At 38.6% G+C, this 15,503-nt stretch overlaps 1 protein-coding gene and 1 long non-coding RNA gene across 2 annotated transcripts in view; one reads left to right on the top strand and one right to left on the bottom strand.

Annotated features, from left to right (window-relative positions):
• The window catches only part of LOC125240881 (neuroligin-4, Y-linked-like), a 77,989-nt gene that overhangs the window by 17,549 nt on the left and 44,937 nt on the right, over window positions 1–15,503 (bottom strand). The window contains exons 4-5 of the mRNA XM_048149031.1: window positions 4,813–4,968; window positions 2,890–3,087 (exon numbers count right to left, since the gene is read on the bottom strand). Of these exons, the coding sequence (XP_048004988.1) occupies window positions 2,890–3,087; window positions 4,813–4,968 (354 nt within the window). The remainder of the gene's footprint in view (window positions 1–2,889; window positions 3,088–4,812; window positions 4,969–15,503) is intronic.
• LOC125240884 lies at window positions 7,362–7,713 on the top strand. Its single transcript, XR_007178687.1, has 2 exons — window positions 7,362–7,462; window positions 7,549–7,713. It is a non-coding gene; the product is annotated as an uncharacterized LOC125240884 (long non-coding RNA).

The raw sequence follows: 15,503 nt of genomic DNA, 5'->3' as shown, positions 1-15,503 counted from the left end.
AATCAGGACTTGAAAGTGCCTTAGTGGTTGATGGTGGTTTAGTAGAAATATTGATGACCTGATTCTCAAAAAGAATGCTATCACATTTCAATTTCGATATGTAAAAATAAGTTCTAAAAAAAGTTCTATACTTATTTAGCATGTGTATGATCTACTATAAGTTTTTGAAGGTCTATTTAGACAGCTCGCAAACTCACAGGCGATTTTGGTTACCTTGCGGGTTGTTGCGGTTTGCGGTTATAGGTACACAGATCAGCAAAAACTGCAATGTATTGAATCTCGCAAGCGAGTTCTCGAACCGTACCGTGTACCTGAATGTGTATTTATTATACGTTACTTCGATAGCACAAGCGGCTGTTACCTTCATACATTTTGTAAAGTTAACGCTATTGATTAACGTATTCTAAAACGTCAGATCTCACGATAAATTGTCCAGCTCGCAGACTTTAAACGCGTAAAAACGCCGCGCCAGTCATTGTAGATTGCTCGTTTGACGAACTCGCAAGTTGCGAGGCTTTAGACGCTAACCGTCTAAGAAAGACATCTGTCGGCCGTTGATAATCGGGCTCTAGGGAAGGCGATTTCATAAAAAAAGTAATTTGGAATAAAGTCTTTATACTATCTAGATTTTTGTGTACGCTATTCATAGTAAAAGAAAATACGGAGTCCATCCTACATCGTAAAGGAAATCTCCTCGCATTTATTTTGACGTGGCTAAACCCACTTTCCTAGCTTTTTCGCATCTGCAACCGAGCAAAAACAAAACTTTTTAACTTGATGATGATGATTCTACATCATTACAACTTTGTTTGTCAAGATAAGGATGTGTAACTATTATTACACTCTGAATAACTTTGTATGCGGCTTAACTAGTTTTAAGTTAAGTACGTATGGGTGTCTGTCACTGATTACATCAAATAGTCTCTCGTGTTTTCATAAAAAAGTACTACTAACTTTCTTAATTTATAGACTGAGTACTTACCCAATAACAAAATATAATACTATATTTGTACCTTTTAAAAAATCCTATTCAAATTAAACTAAGTAAGAACCTGTCAATATCAAATACATACATACATACATACAATCACGCCGGTATCCCATATCAAATAAGAATAAATTCATTAGACTAGTGATCTATTTCCTTGATAAGATTTGCCACTTAGTATAATATTGGTAGGTTAATGACTACTTATGTTACCAGTCATTGCTGCATTATAAGATAATTTTTCAACTCTAAGAATAATTACAACAGTTTTCTAGAAAGTACATTGTACATACATTTTCGGTAAAGTCAAACAAAAAAGAGTTGTGTATGGTATACCTAGATAGTTTCAGTGACAGATGATAGGCCGTAGCATGCAGAGCATATCTTCACGCTCCACTAAGCTTTGTTCCAAGCCCTTCATCAAGTATGCGGCTGGCTTCCACGTCATGCGTTTGGAACCCGAAATGACTTCGTCGAGATCACGATAGGAGACGGCCGTATATAAACGAGTTTGCATATTCATACCAACGAGATTTCCAAACGAGATATATATTGGTTGAGTGAAACAGGGGACGTGTTTTGTTTTTTTTATAATGAGCAAAACTTACTAAATAGTTAAATACCTACTTAATCACGCTCTGCAAATAACGAGACCTGTAAGTACTTATCATAAACTTGAAAGTGTTCAGAAACGATAATTTTTATTAGGGTTCCGTAGTCAACTAGGAACCCTTATAGTTTCGCCATGTCTGTCTGTCCGTCCGTCCGTCCGTCCGTCCGTCCGTCCGTCCGTCCGTCCGTCCGCGGATAATCTCAGTAACCGTTAGCACTAGAAAGCTGAAATTTGGTACCAATATGTATATCAATCACGCCAACAAAGTGCAAAAATAAAAAATGGAAAAAAATGTTTTATTAGGGTGCCCCCCCTACATGTAAAGTGGGGGCTGATATTTTTTTTTATTCCAACCCCAACGTGTGATATATTGTTGGATAGGTATTTAAAAATGAATAAGGGTTTACTACGATCATTTTTTGATAATATTAATATTTTCGGAAATAATCGCTCCTAAAGAGAAAAAAAGTGCGTCCCCCCCCTCTAACTTTTGAACCATATGTTTAAAAAATATTTAAAAAATCACGAAAGTAGAACTTTATAAGGACTTTCTAGGAAAATTGTTTTGAACTTGATAGGTTCAGTAGTTTCTGAGAAAAATACGGAAAACTACGGAACCCTACACTGAGCGTGGCCCGACACGCTCTTGGCCGGTTTTTTTTAGCCAGATCATACATACATATTAAACACACACACGTACAGCGGGGCAAATCTCGACTGGGGGACAAATATAACTGGTCCATTTTTTCTATGTTTTACAATGTTTGCATTATTAAATAGAGTGTCCAGGTACAGCGGGGCAAATCTCGACTGGGGGACAATTGTAACTAATCCATTTTTTCCATTATTACACTATGATGTTGAGTCCTACATGTATCCACTGAACACGCCTACCACATATAACCGGTGGACACTCTATTTATTAATGCAAACGTTGTAAAACAGGGAAAAAATGGACCAGTTAAATTAGTCCCCCAGTCGAGATATGCCCCGATCGATGTACCTTAGATTTTTTTTATTTTTATAAATGGGCTTACTCTTGGCCACAGAAAAGGGAACGTAGCCTAGCCACCCGGCAAGGAATTCCACTCCTTGGCATAAAAAAAGAAGAAGCAAACCGCTTCGTGCGTGATATACCTAGGTTTACCTCTTACAACTCTTGAAATATAAGTAGCAGTTTGGCAAACGGAAGGACAAAGGTGGCTTAGTAAAGGATTCAGTTTGTCACCCCTAAACATGATGGACCGGTATTATTTTACGTATAATTTTAAAGGGTATCCTTACTTACCCTCAGGAACAGCCAGCGAAGTAAGTAGAAAATGGACGCAGGCTGCGCCCGTTCCGTGCCCCATGAGCGTGACGTTAGTGGGGTCACCGCCGAAAACTGCTACATTCTCTTTGATCCAATGCAAGGCTGCGATTTGGTCCATTAATCCGTAATTTGCTGGTGAGCGAGGGTAATCATCTGAACGTGGGTTAAGAAATCCTGAAATAAACATAATGTTTTTGGTAACTCATTAGTTATCCATTTTTTAGAAACAATATTTATATAAAACCGATGGTATTAATCGTTAAAATATTCACTTATTAATTTAATAATTAATTTACCTAAATTAACGCTTTATTAATAATAATAATATATATTCTTGTTCCTGCTTAAGAGTGGACTTAGTTTAAGAACTAAGTACGTAAGATAATATGTATATTATTGTGTACTTTGCTCATAATAATTTACTTAATTAAGTTTTGCATTCAAAACAGAGTAAACCACTTCATTTTGTCATCTCATCTACGTCATATTCTATCTACTGAGACTGCGAAGTTATGTAAGCGTTTTGTAGAAATTTTACAACAATGTCCTGAAGTTGAGGCATAACAATCTCTCCTGCACAAAAGGATTCTTGACGGAGTACGTCAACTTTGTTTTTATTACGTATAATACAAGACACAAGCCGAACATGTTTGCAGTTGCTAAAATATATAATAATAATGAAACCATTTGGTACACAAGTTTAGACGACCCAGCTCACTACATTTGTAGCCTAGCAGAACGGTTCCTTTTACGTGCGATGACAATAATTGTCTTTTCATAAATAGTACATTACGATACACGTGCGGAAAAGAAGAAATTAAAACACGACCGGAGAGAGAGTTTTACAGCCACACGAGTTACCTGGCACGCGTATCGTACGACGTCTTTCAGTACAGCATATTTCCATAACTTCCTGTTTTCCGCACTTGTGTCGTAATGTACTATGCCTTTATAATAACATGTTTTTTATTTAGTCTTTCGTCATTCGCCAGCCCTTATCCTAGTCGTTTGGGGTGGGCTCAATATGTCTTAATTCTAATCTATCATTTCTTTAAATTTTTTGTATGATGGAAAGTTTTATAGGTACTTAAACTACTTCTTTAAACTGGTTGGTACAAATGGGCCTTATCAATGCACTTACATTTCTAATGACTTGTACCGACCTACTAGTACAAATTGTAATTGTATAAAATTACTTCCTATTTCCATAGCAGAGGGAGGATACAATTGTCTTTGTTTTCGTTTCTTCCTAATGTCCTGTCCTGGCTTGTCGCCCCTGTTAAATTAAAGTCTAACCTATAAAAAGTTAAACGTGCGTCGATATCACTTTAATGCTATGTACTTAATAAAAAACCTTCATAAACCGCGGCTATATCGTACCGGGCGTACACACGTAGTCATTAACAAACATCGTTAAGTGGATCTCAACGCAAAAACAAGTACCTTAATAAAGCTGAATCATCTTTAAGGGATCGTAGAGTGCCAGTTATGGTGGTAAACATGCGAACCACCGATTACAAGTCACTTGCAGCCGGTGTCACATGCAAAACGTTGTAGCAGGATTATCTTTTTTCCGATTTTATTTTTATTTAATAATTTTCTAGTATGTAATGCAACTAATGCAAGTGAGATGCAAGACATGATTTCATTTCTTAAACGACTTATTTTTTTAAAGTGTCTTGAAGAGTATTTTTGGGTAATTTCGGAAATTAGTTAATACCGAAAGTTAACTAAAATATATCAACATCATTTTCGTTGTTGGCATGCATGCAGAAGAATTTTTAACTGTTTTATCAATCTTTAATTGTTCGTCAGAATCTTTAATTGTTCATTGTAAATACATATGCATGTGGGGTATTGTGTACTCGTAATGTTATTATGAATTATCAATCATCAAACCTAGAATCCCTAGGCGGTAGTTGATAGTGACAACGACAAGGCCGGCATGCGACGCGAGCACAGAGCCATCGTAAGCGTTTCCTGAACTCCATTCGTAGCTTTCTCCATGCACGAACACCAGCACCGGGTATCTGGCAACAGCATCTCGTACGCCAGCTGAAATCATATTCTATATCAGCGTTTCAGAAATAAATATTAATCTAATATTTAACAATGGTTAAGTATGGTATCGACATGTGTACACGGACGATCGGAAAACAAACAAATAAAAAAGTGCTTTTACTGAACCATACATCTTAGGCCCTATTCTCACTTTTTATGAGGTGTGACTAGGGTAAATGGCCGATCAGTTTATCATAAAATAATTAGAATTTCTTAATCTTACAACGTAATTAATGCCCACGTATATTAAGAAGATAAACTTAATTTTTAACAGTAATAGATATCAAGGTGGACAAATAAGTAGGTACCTTCAGCGTTGCATATACCGTGATAACGAATTCGCCAAAGGTGTTACATATATAAAATTGTTGATGTCCATAACGTTTGCAGTTATGCAGTGAAGGCATCAAAGGAATCTTCAGACAACTAATTCGTCGTATCATTATTAGACACGGATATGGGAAATTATAATATATTGGTTTGAAATATCTTGTTTTAATTATCTTATTTTAAATTACATTGGTCAATTTTTATACGCGAAGTACTACCTATATGGTAAATATGTAACGTATGTAGGTATTATCTAAATAAGAATTAAGACGATATTTCAAAAAATAATAAAAATCAAGTAGCTTATAATCAAATGCAGGTGTGAGGTGTGTGTGTATTTGACCACATTATATTTAATAAAAAAAACCATTTCCTAATTATGTTTTTATCATCAGAAAAAAGTACGGTACAGTTCTAGTGTTATTTTTTTTATTTTTTACTTGTAGATTTACCTACCTACTCCTAAGTACATGTGATAATGAGCTAAAAAAGGCCGAGAGTGTAAGAGCGTGACTCTGGCGTCTTCTTTACCGTGACAGACTTCTCTTCTTAGAGGAAATCTCAATGAAGAAACGCCCGGTCAGGAACATCTTAAACTATGTAGAGAGCGAGGAATGTTGTGAATGTGATTGAAGCGAAAGAGGTAGGTATGTTTAAATAGTCGTAGCATGTGAAAATCCATGGTATTAAGTATCATCTGTTATCCGAAAAAAGGCGAGACGTAATGTAGGTATGTATACAGATTGTTTTAAAGTGTAAAATAAAAACATTATTCATCAGAATAATAGTTATTTGTTTTACAAGGGGGCAAAGTCGTTGTTTAACCGCACGTGCTAATGTGCTAGTGCAAGCGAAAGATCTACGCTACGCTCGCGGTTCAAAAAGTGGAAGCCTATATCAGCTGGTGTGATGAAAACAAATAAAAACTGCACTGTTGTACTTAATGTAAATAAGTACAACAGTGCAGTGCACTATAAATGGGCTTACTCTTGGCCATAGACTAGCCAAAGGCAAGAACGTGGCCTATGATGGAGTGAGTTAGCCCAGAAGATGCCTGTTCACTTTTAATTTGAAGGTTGCCGGGTTGAGCTCGAAAACATAGCCGCCGGCTAGGAATTCCATAGTCTAGCCATACCTTGGCAGTGCGCATAAGAAAAGAAGAAGCAATGCGTTTCGTGCGAATTCGCGGAATATCTACCAAGCGCTTAAGGATGGAAACCGGCCGTGCGTCTGAGAGTTCGATGGTATAATGGCGACGGTGGAATAAGCTCGAGTTGCTCTTGAGCATACTCCCCGAAGTGCAACCTGTATAATTTTTAAGAAAAAAAACCGCCGCTTTTGGGGTTCTGGTGAAAGGTACTTGCGAATGTTGATTTATGTAGTGTGTAGGTATTTTTTAAAACTGATATTTATGTAAATCTTTGATTATTTGATGTAAACACAAATGAATATACGTATACCGTTAAGGTTTCAAGAGTTTCCTCAATTCCTCATGAATCCGATATCCGATTATAATGTAGTGTGTGCTACGCCCCACCTCAACTAGACTATATAAGCAGGTTACATATTGTAACGTAGTACTTTTTCCTGGTCGTAATTAATATTTTTTTTATAAATCTAAAATCGAAATTTCTTTAATTTTATTTTGTTTCAAATCCTCAACTGGTGCAAAAATACTTGCATCCACACATGTATGCACTTTTCTGCATAATCTGTGCACGGGTTGCCAGATAGCTAAAAATAACGCGTTGTATGAGATTTTTAATTGTTACTCCAGTACATTTTGATAAATTAAATTAATATAATTATATAGAAATAATGCGGAAAATTATCTTAAATACATAACAAAATACTGTAATATTAATACTCTAAATAAGAGGCCTGTCTGGAGTGACAATCTTGCTATGTACATCATAGTAAATCTTTCATGACTCTGATGGAGTCTCAAATAAATATAATATATTAATTCGATATATTATGTCTTCCTGGGTTTGTCACCCTATGTCCTTGATTGCTCCATATGCAAATAGGTTAATGATCTTGGGTGGTCCATTTCCTTTTTGACCCTTTTGGGTGCACACGCACTTTCTCCACAAGACCATACCGCATGGTGGTCAAAACGGTGGAAGCAGAAGGCCTGCAATAATCCTCGGATTGAGTAAGTATCTGAATTGTTCTGATTAACTCCATAATGGCGTAAAACGTTGTGGGTTTGTTCCTAACCATGTGCTTGGTTATTCACAGGGATGATCTGTCTTCTGCTGTGGGATTGGGAGCGCTCCGCTAGGAAATTTCTTTGACCTTTAGCGGTGAGCTAATTTATTAGATTGTCTTCTATTTTGTCATGCTGGTCTTGAGAGCATTAGACTAATGTATTTTTATGTCGCTTTCAGGAGCCGGGATTATATTTATAGATATATATATTATTAACTCTGGAAATCCTTGTGACCGGCGCAAGTTCTGAGTCCTGTTTGCTGGAAGACGGCCTGCCTCTGCCGCATTTGTCTCGGTGTCCACGTGGCACGCGTTCCGGGTTGAAAAGTCTCCGCAGTGCAGCCAACATTCCCCGGGAGGTCCCGTGCCACCTTCCACAGCTTTCCCGAAGGTTCACCATCTTAGAGGTCGGTCCAATTTATCCTCCTAATGGTCAGGGCAACTGCGTCAGCTGCAATTTAGGTAGATTAAATTCATAGAGTCAGTAATTTAGAGCAAGCAAATATTTTTGAGAACTGGTACCTAGGGTATTTTAATAGTATAATTTCTAGTTAAAAATTAAGATAACTTGTGTGAAAATTTACTTAGAACCCTTTTAAGCGACCTAGCTTCCCGCTGAGCTCTGTACATTGCATTGGTGTCGAACAAGAGAATTATAGGTCAGTTTTCACACGGTTAGCGCAGTAAGTAACTAAATTAAGAACCAAATTAACAACACACACTTTGGCAAGAATATTTTCCATATAAATAAATGTTATAAAATATAAACAAATCTTAAATTATTTATCTCCACCATATACTTCCCTTTGCAAGCTTATTTCGACACCGTTTTTTATTATTTTCAGTTTTAGTATTTTTTTCCTATTATTATCACTTGTGTCCTTAATTTTGTACAGCCGGAGCTTTAAGTTTATTTACCAATAAGGCACCATGTGATAATTGGCGCCCAAAGTTTTGAATTTAAAAGCTTGCTGAAGGAATTTTGTGGAATTTTGGTACCAGAGAAATATTTAGAAATTTTTTGTATGACTCACCTTTTGTTTTTGCTGCTTGCTCTTAGACTATGAAATATTCCTTTTGTGTTATTATTGAAGTGCATTTCTGTTGATTTCCTGCACATTTTTTTATATATTTAGAAAGGAGAAAGTTTAGTGATTACGTAATCATTTTGAGGTTATTCAAGTGTCAAAGAAAGTTGAACACGTGTTAGTGTGCATTGACTTCCATAGTTGGAAATTTGAATAATTTTGTGTGCATTTTCTATAATTTGTGTCGCCTTGAAACTTTTATTATTATTTTGAACGTTTTACAATATTTTTTGGAAAACTAAAAGTTGCCTGCACTTGTAAGCAAAAGTTTACCAGGGTTTTGATTAAAAGTAGTTGCACTGACTTTCAAATTTGCCAGAGCTTTATCATTGTGTTACTAGATTTTATATTTAGCTTAGAGCCAGCAAGCATTTGGTTTTTGTTTTTTTTGTGGCTTGTAACTCTAAGACTGTTTAGGACACATATTTTTTTTTGTTTTGTGTTTGGACTTTGGCAAGTTTAGAAAGAATATTAGATTTTGTCAGTCAGCTGACTGTTTTAAGAGGTAACTCAAATAAAACAAGGTTTGAATTTTTTAAAAGAATATTTATAGTTTAAAATACACACTTTTACATAATAGAGCATTGTAATACCAGTATTCTCAAGAATTAGATTCACATTTAGCAAAATGGAGAGAAATATTCAGTTTCACGCATTGTTGAAAGACGAGCTCACTTATGAGGTAAAAATTCGTTCAGAGACTCCCGCCAGTACAGTAGATGCTCTGAGGAAACAGCTTCGGGTTCTTGTTGTCGAGGCTCCAAGCGAAGACATTTTAGAAACTTCGCTGGAGGCTGACACGGAATTAGATATTGTGGCTAGGAAGATTGATGATTTGTCGTCCCTTGTCGCGAAGTATAGTGAGTCCAAGGAGAGGTATGCCTTGAGCCGAGCGAAGGCATTAGGGTACCATATTTATCATCGTCTCGCTAGGATCCAGCCCGAAGAGGATGACCAGGCATTGTTGGTTACGAAGTGCAGTTTGCAGTCCAGGCTGGAGAGTCTGCTGGCGGAAATTGAAGGTCCACTTGCGGGAACTACAGCACCAGTTTGTGCCGCTGAGGGTTCGAACCCAAGTGCTTCAGCTTCGGCCGGTAGTTCTGAAATGCCAATAGATAGTTTTAGAGAAATGCGTGTACAATGCTCAAGTGACTTGAACATTTCTAAATGGCAAGTCAAGTTTAATGGATTGACAGACCCGCGCTCATTTTTGGAGCGTGTGGAAGAATTAAAGGAGGCAAATGGTGTGTCAGATTCCAAATTATTTAAGGCAGCGCCTCACTTGTTTATTGATGGTGCTTTATTATGGTTCCGTGGTATTAAGAGTTCGGTTTCAAGCTGGCAAGAGTTAAAGTCACTCTTGCTAGATGAGTTTGTCCCTGGTGATTATGATTTTAGGTTGAAACAGGAAATTCAGGCTAGGACACAGGGCGAGAACGAGCCCATTCATTTGTATTTTGCAGTAATGTCAGGAATGTTTGCTAGATTAAAGTCAGACTTACCGGAGGAAGCGAAGCTTGACATCTTGTTGCACAACATTCGACCACATTTTACACAGCAGTTAGCATTGGTAGACATCCATTCTGTCGCCGAACTGAAGACTTATTGTCGAAAGGTTGAGTTTTCACAGCAAAGGGCGAAGTTATTTGTAGAACCGCCGAAGGTTAGTGAACATACACTTTGTCGCGATCATGTGTATAAGGCCTCCAGTTCCAAACATCAACAAGTAAACGCTATTGCTGAAAAACAAAGCTTCGCGAGGAAGTCTGACGGTTCGGTGCCACAGTGTAACACTTTGCAACAGAGAAAGCAACATTTTAAAACTAATGACTTTAATATTTCAAGGCCACAGCGGCCGGTGTGTTACAAATGCAACAAAACTAATCACAATTTCAGGCTTTGTAAACAAAGGCCTAAAAATGGTTCGTTTAAATGTTACGGTTGCGGCAAGCCTGACACTGTACGGTCACAGTGTGACATTTGTTGTCAAAAGGGTAACGTTCAGAAACCGATACCACAACAGTCAAAAAACGCCTAAGGCAGAATCGCAGCAAGTTAAATGGCCAAGTGAATCGATTAAATTTAGAATCGATTGCACAAAACAATAATTTAAGTTCGATTGCTACGATTCTGTTTACACCAAATAAAAATGATATCAGGCCATATTTAAAAATAGGTGTAAATAATTTTGAGGTTTACGGTTTAGCCGATAGCGGCTCAGCATTGTCGGTTTTAGGTAACAATGCACATTTGGACTTTTTGAAATTCGGTTTTGTACTTCAAGAGGCACACTCCAAGTCGTGTAGTGTTGCGAATGGAGTCGATTGTGAGACAATCGGGCATATTTTTGTCCCGGTTACTTTTTTGAATGCTACCAAGGTTATTAAATTTGTAGTTGTACCCTCTATTGTTAATCATGTTGTTTTGGGGGTAGATTTTTGGAAAGCATTCGATTTATTGCCTGACGTTTTAAAAAATGCGAAACGTATGACTCCACCTGAAAATTATTTTATGTGTAACGGTTTAAGTGCGGAACAAGTAAACACGATCCGGTCTTACGAACACTTAACTGCGGCCGAGAGGGAACTCGCGGATACCGTTGTAGGCAAATTTAAAAACATTTCGTTTGAGGAGAAGGGGCTTGGCAGAACCAGCTTAATGGAGCACACCATTGACACTGGCGACGCCATGCCCATCAAAACGAAACAATATCCTTTGTCTCCGGAAAAACGCGCTGCTTTATCCTCCGAGTTAGACCGTATGTTGAAGTTGGACGTAGTTACGCCCTGTGAGAGTCCGTGGAATAATCCGGCTCTTTTAGTTAAAAAATCTAACGGTGATTGGCGATTCTGTTTAGATTGCAGGAAGTTAAATTCGATCACGAAAGGAGATTCGTATTCCATTCCGTATATTCCCCAGATTTTGGACAGTTTGAAGGAAGCGAAATACCTGACCACGATCGATTTAAGTTCCTCATTCTGGCAAATCCCGTTAGCTAAGGCCTCACAGGAGAAAACCAGTTTTTGCGTTCCCGGTCGTGGTATGTTTATGTTCAAGGTCATGCCCTTTGGCCTCTGCGGAGCGCCTGCGCGTCAGCAGAGGCTCATGGACAGCCTTATTGACCATAATATAACGAGCGACATCGAAAACGGTTTAGTTTTTTGTTACATCGATGACATCGTGATTTGTTCATCAGATTTTCAGACGCACATACGGTTGCTAAATCGTGTGTTGGCGAAGTTGGAAAAGGCGAACTTAACCATTAATTATGAGAAGTCTAAGTTCTTCAGGCAGTCTATAAAATACCTTGGTTACGTCGTAGACGAGTTCGGGTTGCGTACTGATCCTGACAAGATCTCTGCCGTTCTCAACTTCCCCACACCAACGAGCGCGCGTGACGTAAGGGCATTCTTAGGAACGTGCTCATGGTATCGACGGTTTATCCGAAATTTTGCATCGATAGCCGCTCCTCTGAATAAACTTACGTCACAGGGCAAGAAAGCGCCACCTTTCAAATGGTCTGTAGAAGCAGAGGAAGCATTCAAAACTTTAAAAAACGCTTTAGTTACGGCACCCATTTTGGCGGTACCGGATTTTAATAAACAATTTACAGTACATTGTGATGCGTCGTCCTACGGGATTGGCGGAATGCTTTCTCAGACCATCGACGGTGTTGAGCATCCTGTTGCATACGTTAGCCGCGCCTTAAATAAATGTGAGCGAAATTACAGCGCCACAGAAAGGGAGGCTCTCGCGGTTTTATTTTCAGTGGAGAAATTTCAGGCATATTTAGGCTCGCGTAAATTTAAAGTGATCACTGATCACGCGTCACTCAAATGGTTCATGAACCTTGAAAACCCGTCAGGGAGGTTAGCTCGTTGGGGTTGCAGACTGTCTCAATTCGATTTTGAGATTGAGCACAGAAAGGGATCGCTTAACGTTGTGCCTGACGCACTTTCGAGACTTATGAAAGTTGACGTTATAAATATTACGAATGATGACGCTGAGCCAGACGAATGGTATGACAAGATTGTAAATGGCTGCAGGTCATTTCCCGCGAATTTTCCGAATTTTTGTTTAAAGGACGGGAAACTTTTTAGACTTTCGAAGGCCAAGTATAATTTGTTGCGAGAGTTTGATTGGAAAGAAGTGGTGAAGAAGAGTGATCGAAAGAGAGTTTTGCAGCAAAACCATTGCGAAGCAACTGCAGCTCATTTAGGTGTTTTTAAAACTCACCGCCGGTTGGCGTTGACATACTTTTGGCCCGGTATGTACAAGGATGTAGTCGAGTTCGTAAAGGCTTGCGATGTCTGTGCAGCGTACAAGCACTCGCAGAAACCGACTGCAGGCCTCATGGGACAACCAAAGGTATGTCATCGACCATGGTTGGTAGTTAGTATCGATCTCGTCGGTCCGCTTCCGCGCTCTCGGGCAGGTTATACATTTTTATTGGTTGTTACATGTTGCTTTTCGAAACATACACTGCTGTTTCCACTTCGCCGCGCTACTAGCGCTTTGGTGGCGAAGCATTTTGAAAACCATGTCATTTTGGAACATGGCGTACCTGAAACCGTGATTTCGGACAACGGAGCGCAATTCACGGGATCAGAGTTTAAGCAGTTATTGAAACGCTACAACGTACCTAACATTTTTTACAGTCCGCGCTATTCTCCGCACGTGAATTTGGTGGAACGTTATAACAAAATTGTAATGACCGCCGTAGCGTCTTACGTAAAGGAAAATCACCGTACATGGGACGAAAAACTGCACCAGATTAGGTTTGCCATAAACAGTGCAGTCAGCGAAACCACCGGGTATTCTCCTTTCTTTTTAGTGCACGCTAGGGAACCGGTCATTAACGGCTCCTTTTATAAAGATACCGATAAACAATATGGTGTAGGTATCCCTAGAGAAGAGTATGCGGGCGAATTTGGTTGTTTGAAAGATATTTTTGAACAGGTTAGGGTACGTATGTTGCAAGCACATGAAACAAATGCCAAGTATTATAATATGAGACGCCGAGAGGCGAGATTTTCGGTTGGGGATATTGTTCAGAAGCGTACGTACACGCAAAGTGACGCTTCTAAGTTTTTTATGTCGAAGCTCGCACCTAAGTATGAACCGTGCAGAGTTAAGAAGGTTTTGTCCCCATTAGTTTACGAGCTCGAAAGGTTGGACGGTCAACAAATCGGGTCGTGGCATATTAAAGACTTTAAGTAGGTATTAACGGGAGTCAGGTTTTGTGGTAGAAGTCATCTCTGGACGCAAAGCCTCGAGCCTGTAGGGCTTGTCGCTTTGCCGCCAGGGTTGACAACTGCCATCACCTAGCTCTCGTAATGTAACATATGCGGTTGAAATCGTTAGTAGTGTTAAATATTCGGTAAATATTTAATTCACGAATTTTGTTCGGAACGTGGCGAACAGAAAAGCTGCTTCGTTACTAAGTTTGCATTGTGTGATGTATGTTAGGTATTATGAATGCGTGAAGTATGCTAGGCGCGATCGATACTGTGCTCAGTCTTAAATCGAATTGGGCTGTAGGTACTTATAGTTTGGTTAAGAGTTTGGAAGAGTTATCCTTGGACGCACGATCCCTCGTCTTGTACCTGTCGTCGTGCCGCCAAGGACGACAAACCACTCACCAGCTACTGTGCCTCTCAACCTCAAAGACGGCTCTGACGTCTTTAATATGACCAAATAGCAACATTTGTTGCAAAAATTTTGTCAGGTACTACCATACCGGACAAACATCGAAATAGTACGTTTTTTTTAATTTTTTTAGCGTATCCCTTAGGTAACGCGTCGTTAGGCTAAATACCTAACGTTTTAGTTTAGGTACTTTTTCGCATGTTGCCACGCCTTGTTTTTGTTTACGGTATACCATGTTTTGTGGGTGTTGTGCAACATGATTTTGGATGTTTCGTTTCCTCCGACAAGTTAGTCGGGGACCGGGGACACGCTTTTGGAATATTTAGGAGTTTTAACTAAGAGGGACTAAAACTTAGATTTTGACGATTTTGTTTTGTTTTGAACTTTAGGTTCTTTGGATTTCGGAGTCGGCCCATAGTTTATGGACTAGACATTTTCATTTTGCCCGGACAAGCAGAGTATATTTTAAGGAATGCTGATCAGCGGTCCTGGCGTTGGATATTGGCTTTCTTAGCACAAGGTGCTTTACATCGCGTTGTGCTGAGAACGCCAACGGTTCGTTCACTGGTTGTTAGGTATTACGGAGGTTTTTTCTATGTGTTGCGCGGTTGGCCTCATAGTTTTTTTTACCTGCCGTTATTGATTACGTGGGTTCGAGATTTTTTTAGTTTTGAGTTTGATGGTTATGGCCATTCAGAAGTTGATGAAAATGGTAGAATTGTTTCAAAGTTAGGAAGCTTTGATGGTTGTGTGTAGACATTTTTTTTTTTGAAATAAAATCTCGAAGCCTCGTTTTGTTTTTCCCTTTTTCATTGTCCTTCTGGGATACTATTTCTTTTAGTATTATAGTTTAGTTTTCTTGCCTTAGGGTTGTTTGTTGCCTTGGTTCCTCACAGTTCAATGTGATGAAAGCCGCTGGGGACAGCGGGCGGTTCACCTACGTTGAACCTTTAAATCGGGGAGGGAGGTATTGTAACGTAGTACTTTTTCCTGGTCGTAATTAATATTTTTTTTATAAATCTAAAATCGAAATTTCTTTAATTTTATTTTGTTTCAAATCCTCAACTGGTGCAAAAATACTTGCATCCACACATGTATGCACTTTTCTGCATAATCTGTGCACGGGTTGCCAGATAGCTAAAAATAACGCGTTGTATGAGATTTTTAATTGTTACTCCAGTACATTTTGATAAATTAAATTAATATAATTATATAGAAATAATGCGGAAAATTATCTTAAATACATAA

This window comes from Leguminivora glycinivorella, chromosome Z (assembly GCF_023078275.1).
Source record: "Leguminivora glycinivorella isolate SPB_JAAS2020 chromosome Z, LegGlyc_1.1, whole genome shotgun sequence".
In the NCBI taxonomy this organism is placed as follows: domain Eukaryota; kingdom Metazoa; phylum Arthropoda; class Insecta; order Lepidoptera; family Tortricidae; genus Leguminivora; species Leguminivora glycinivorella.
This window is presented reverse-complemented; position numbering and strand designations above follow the sequence as displayed.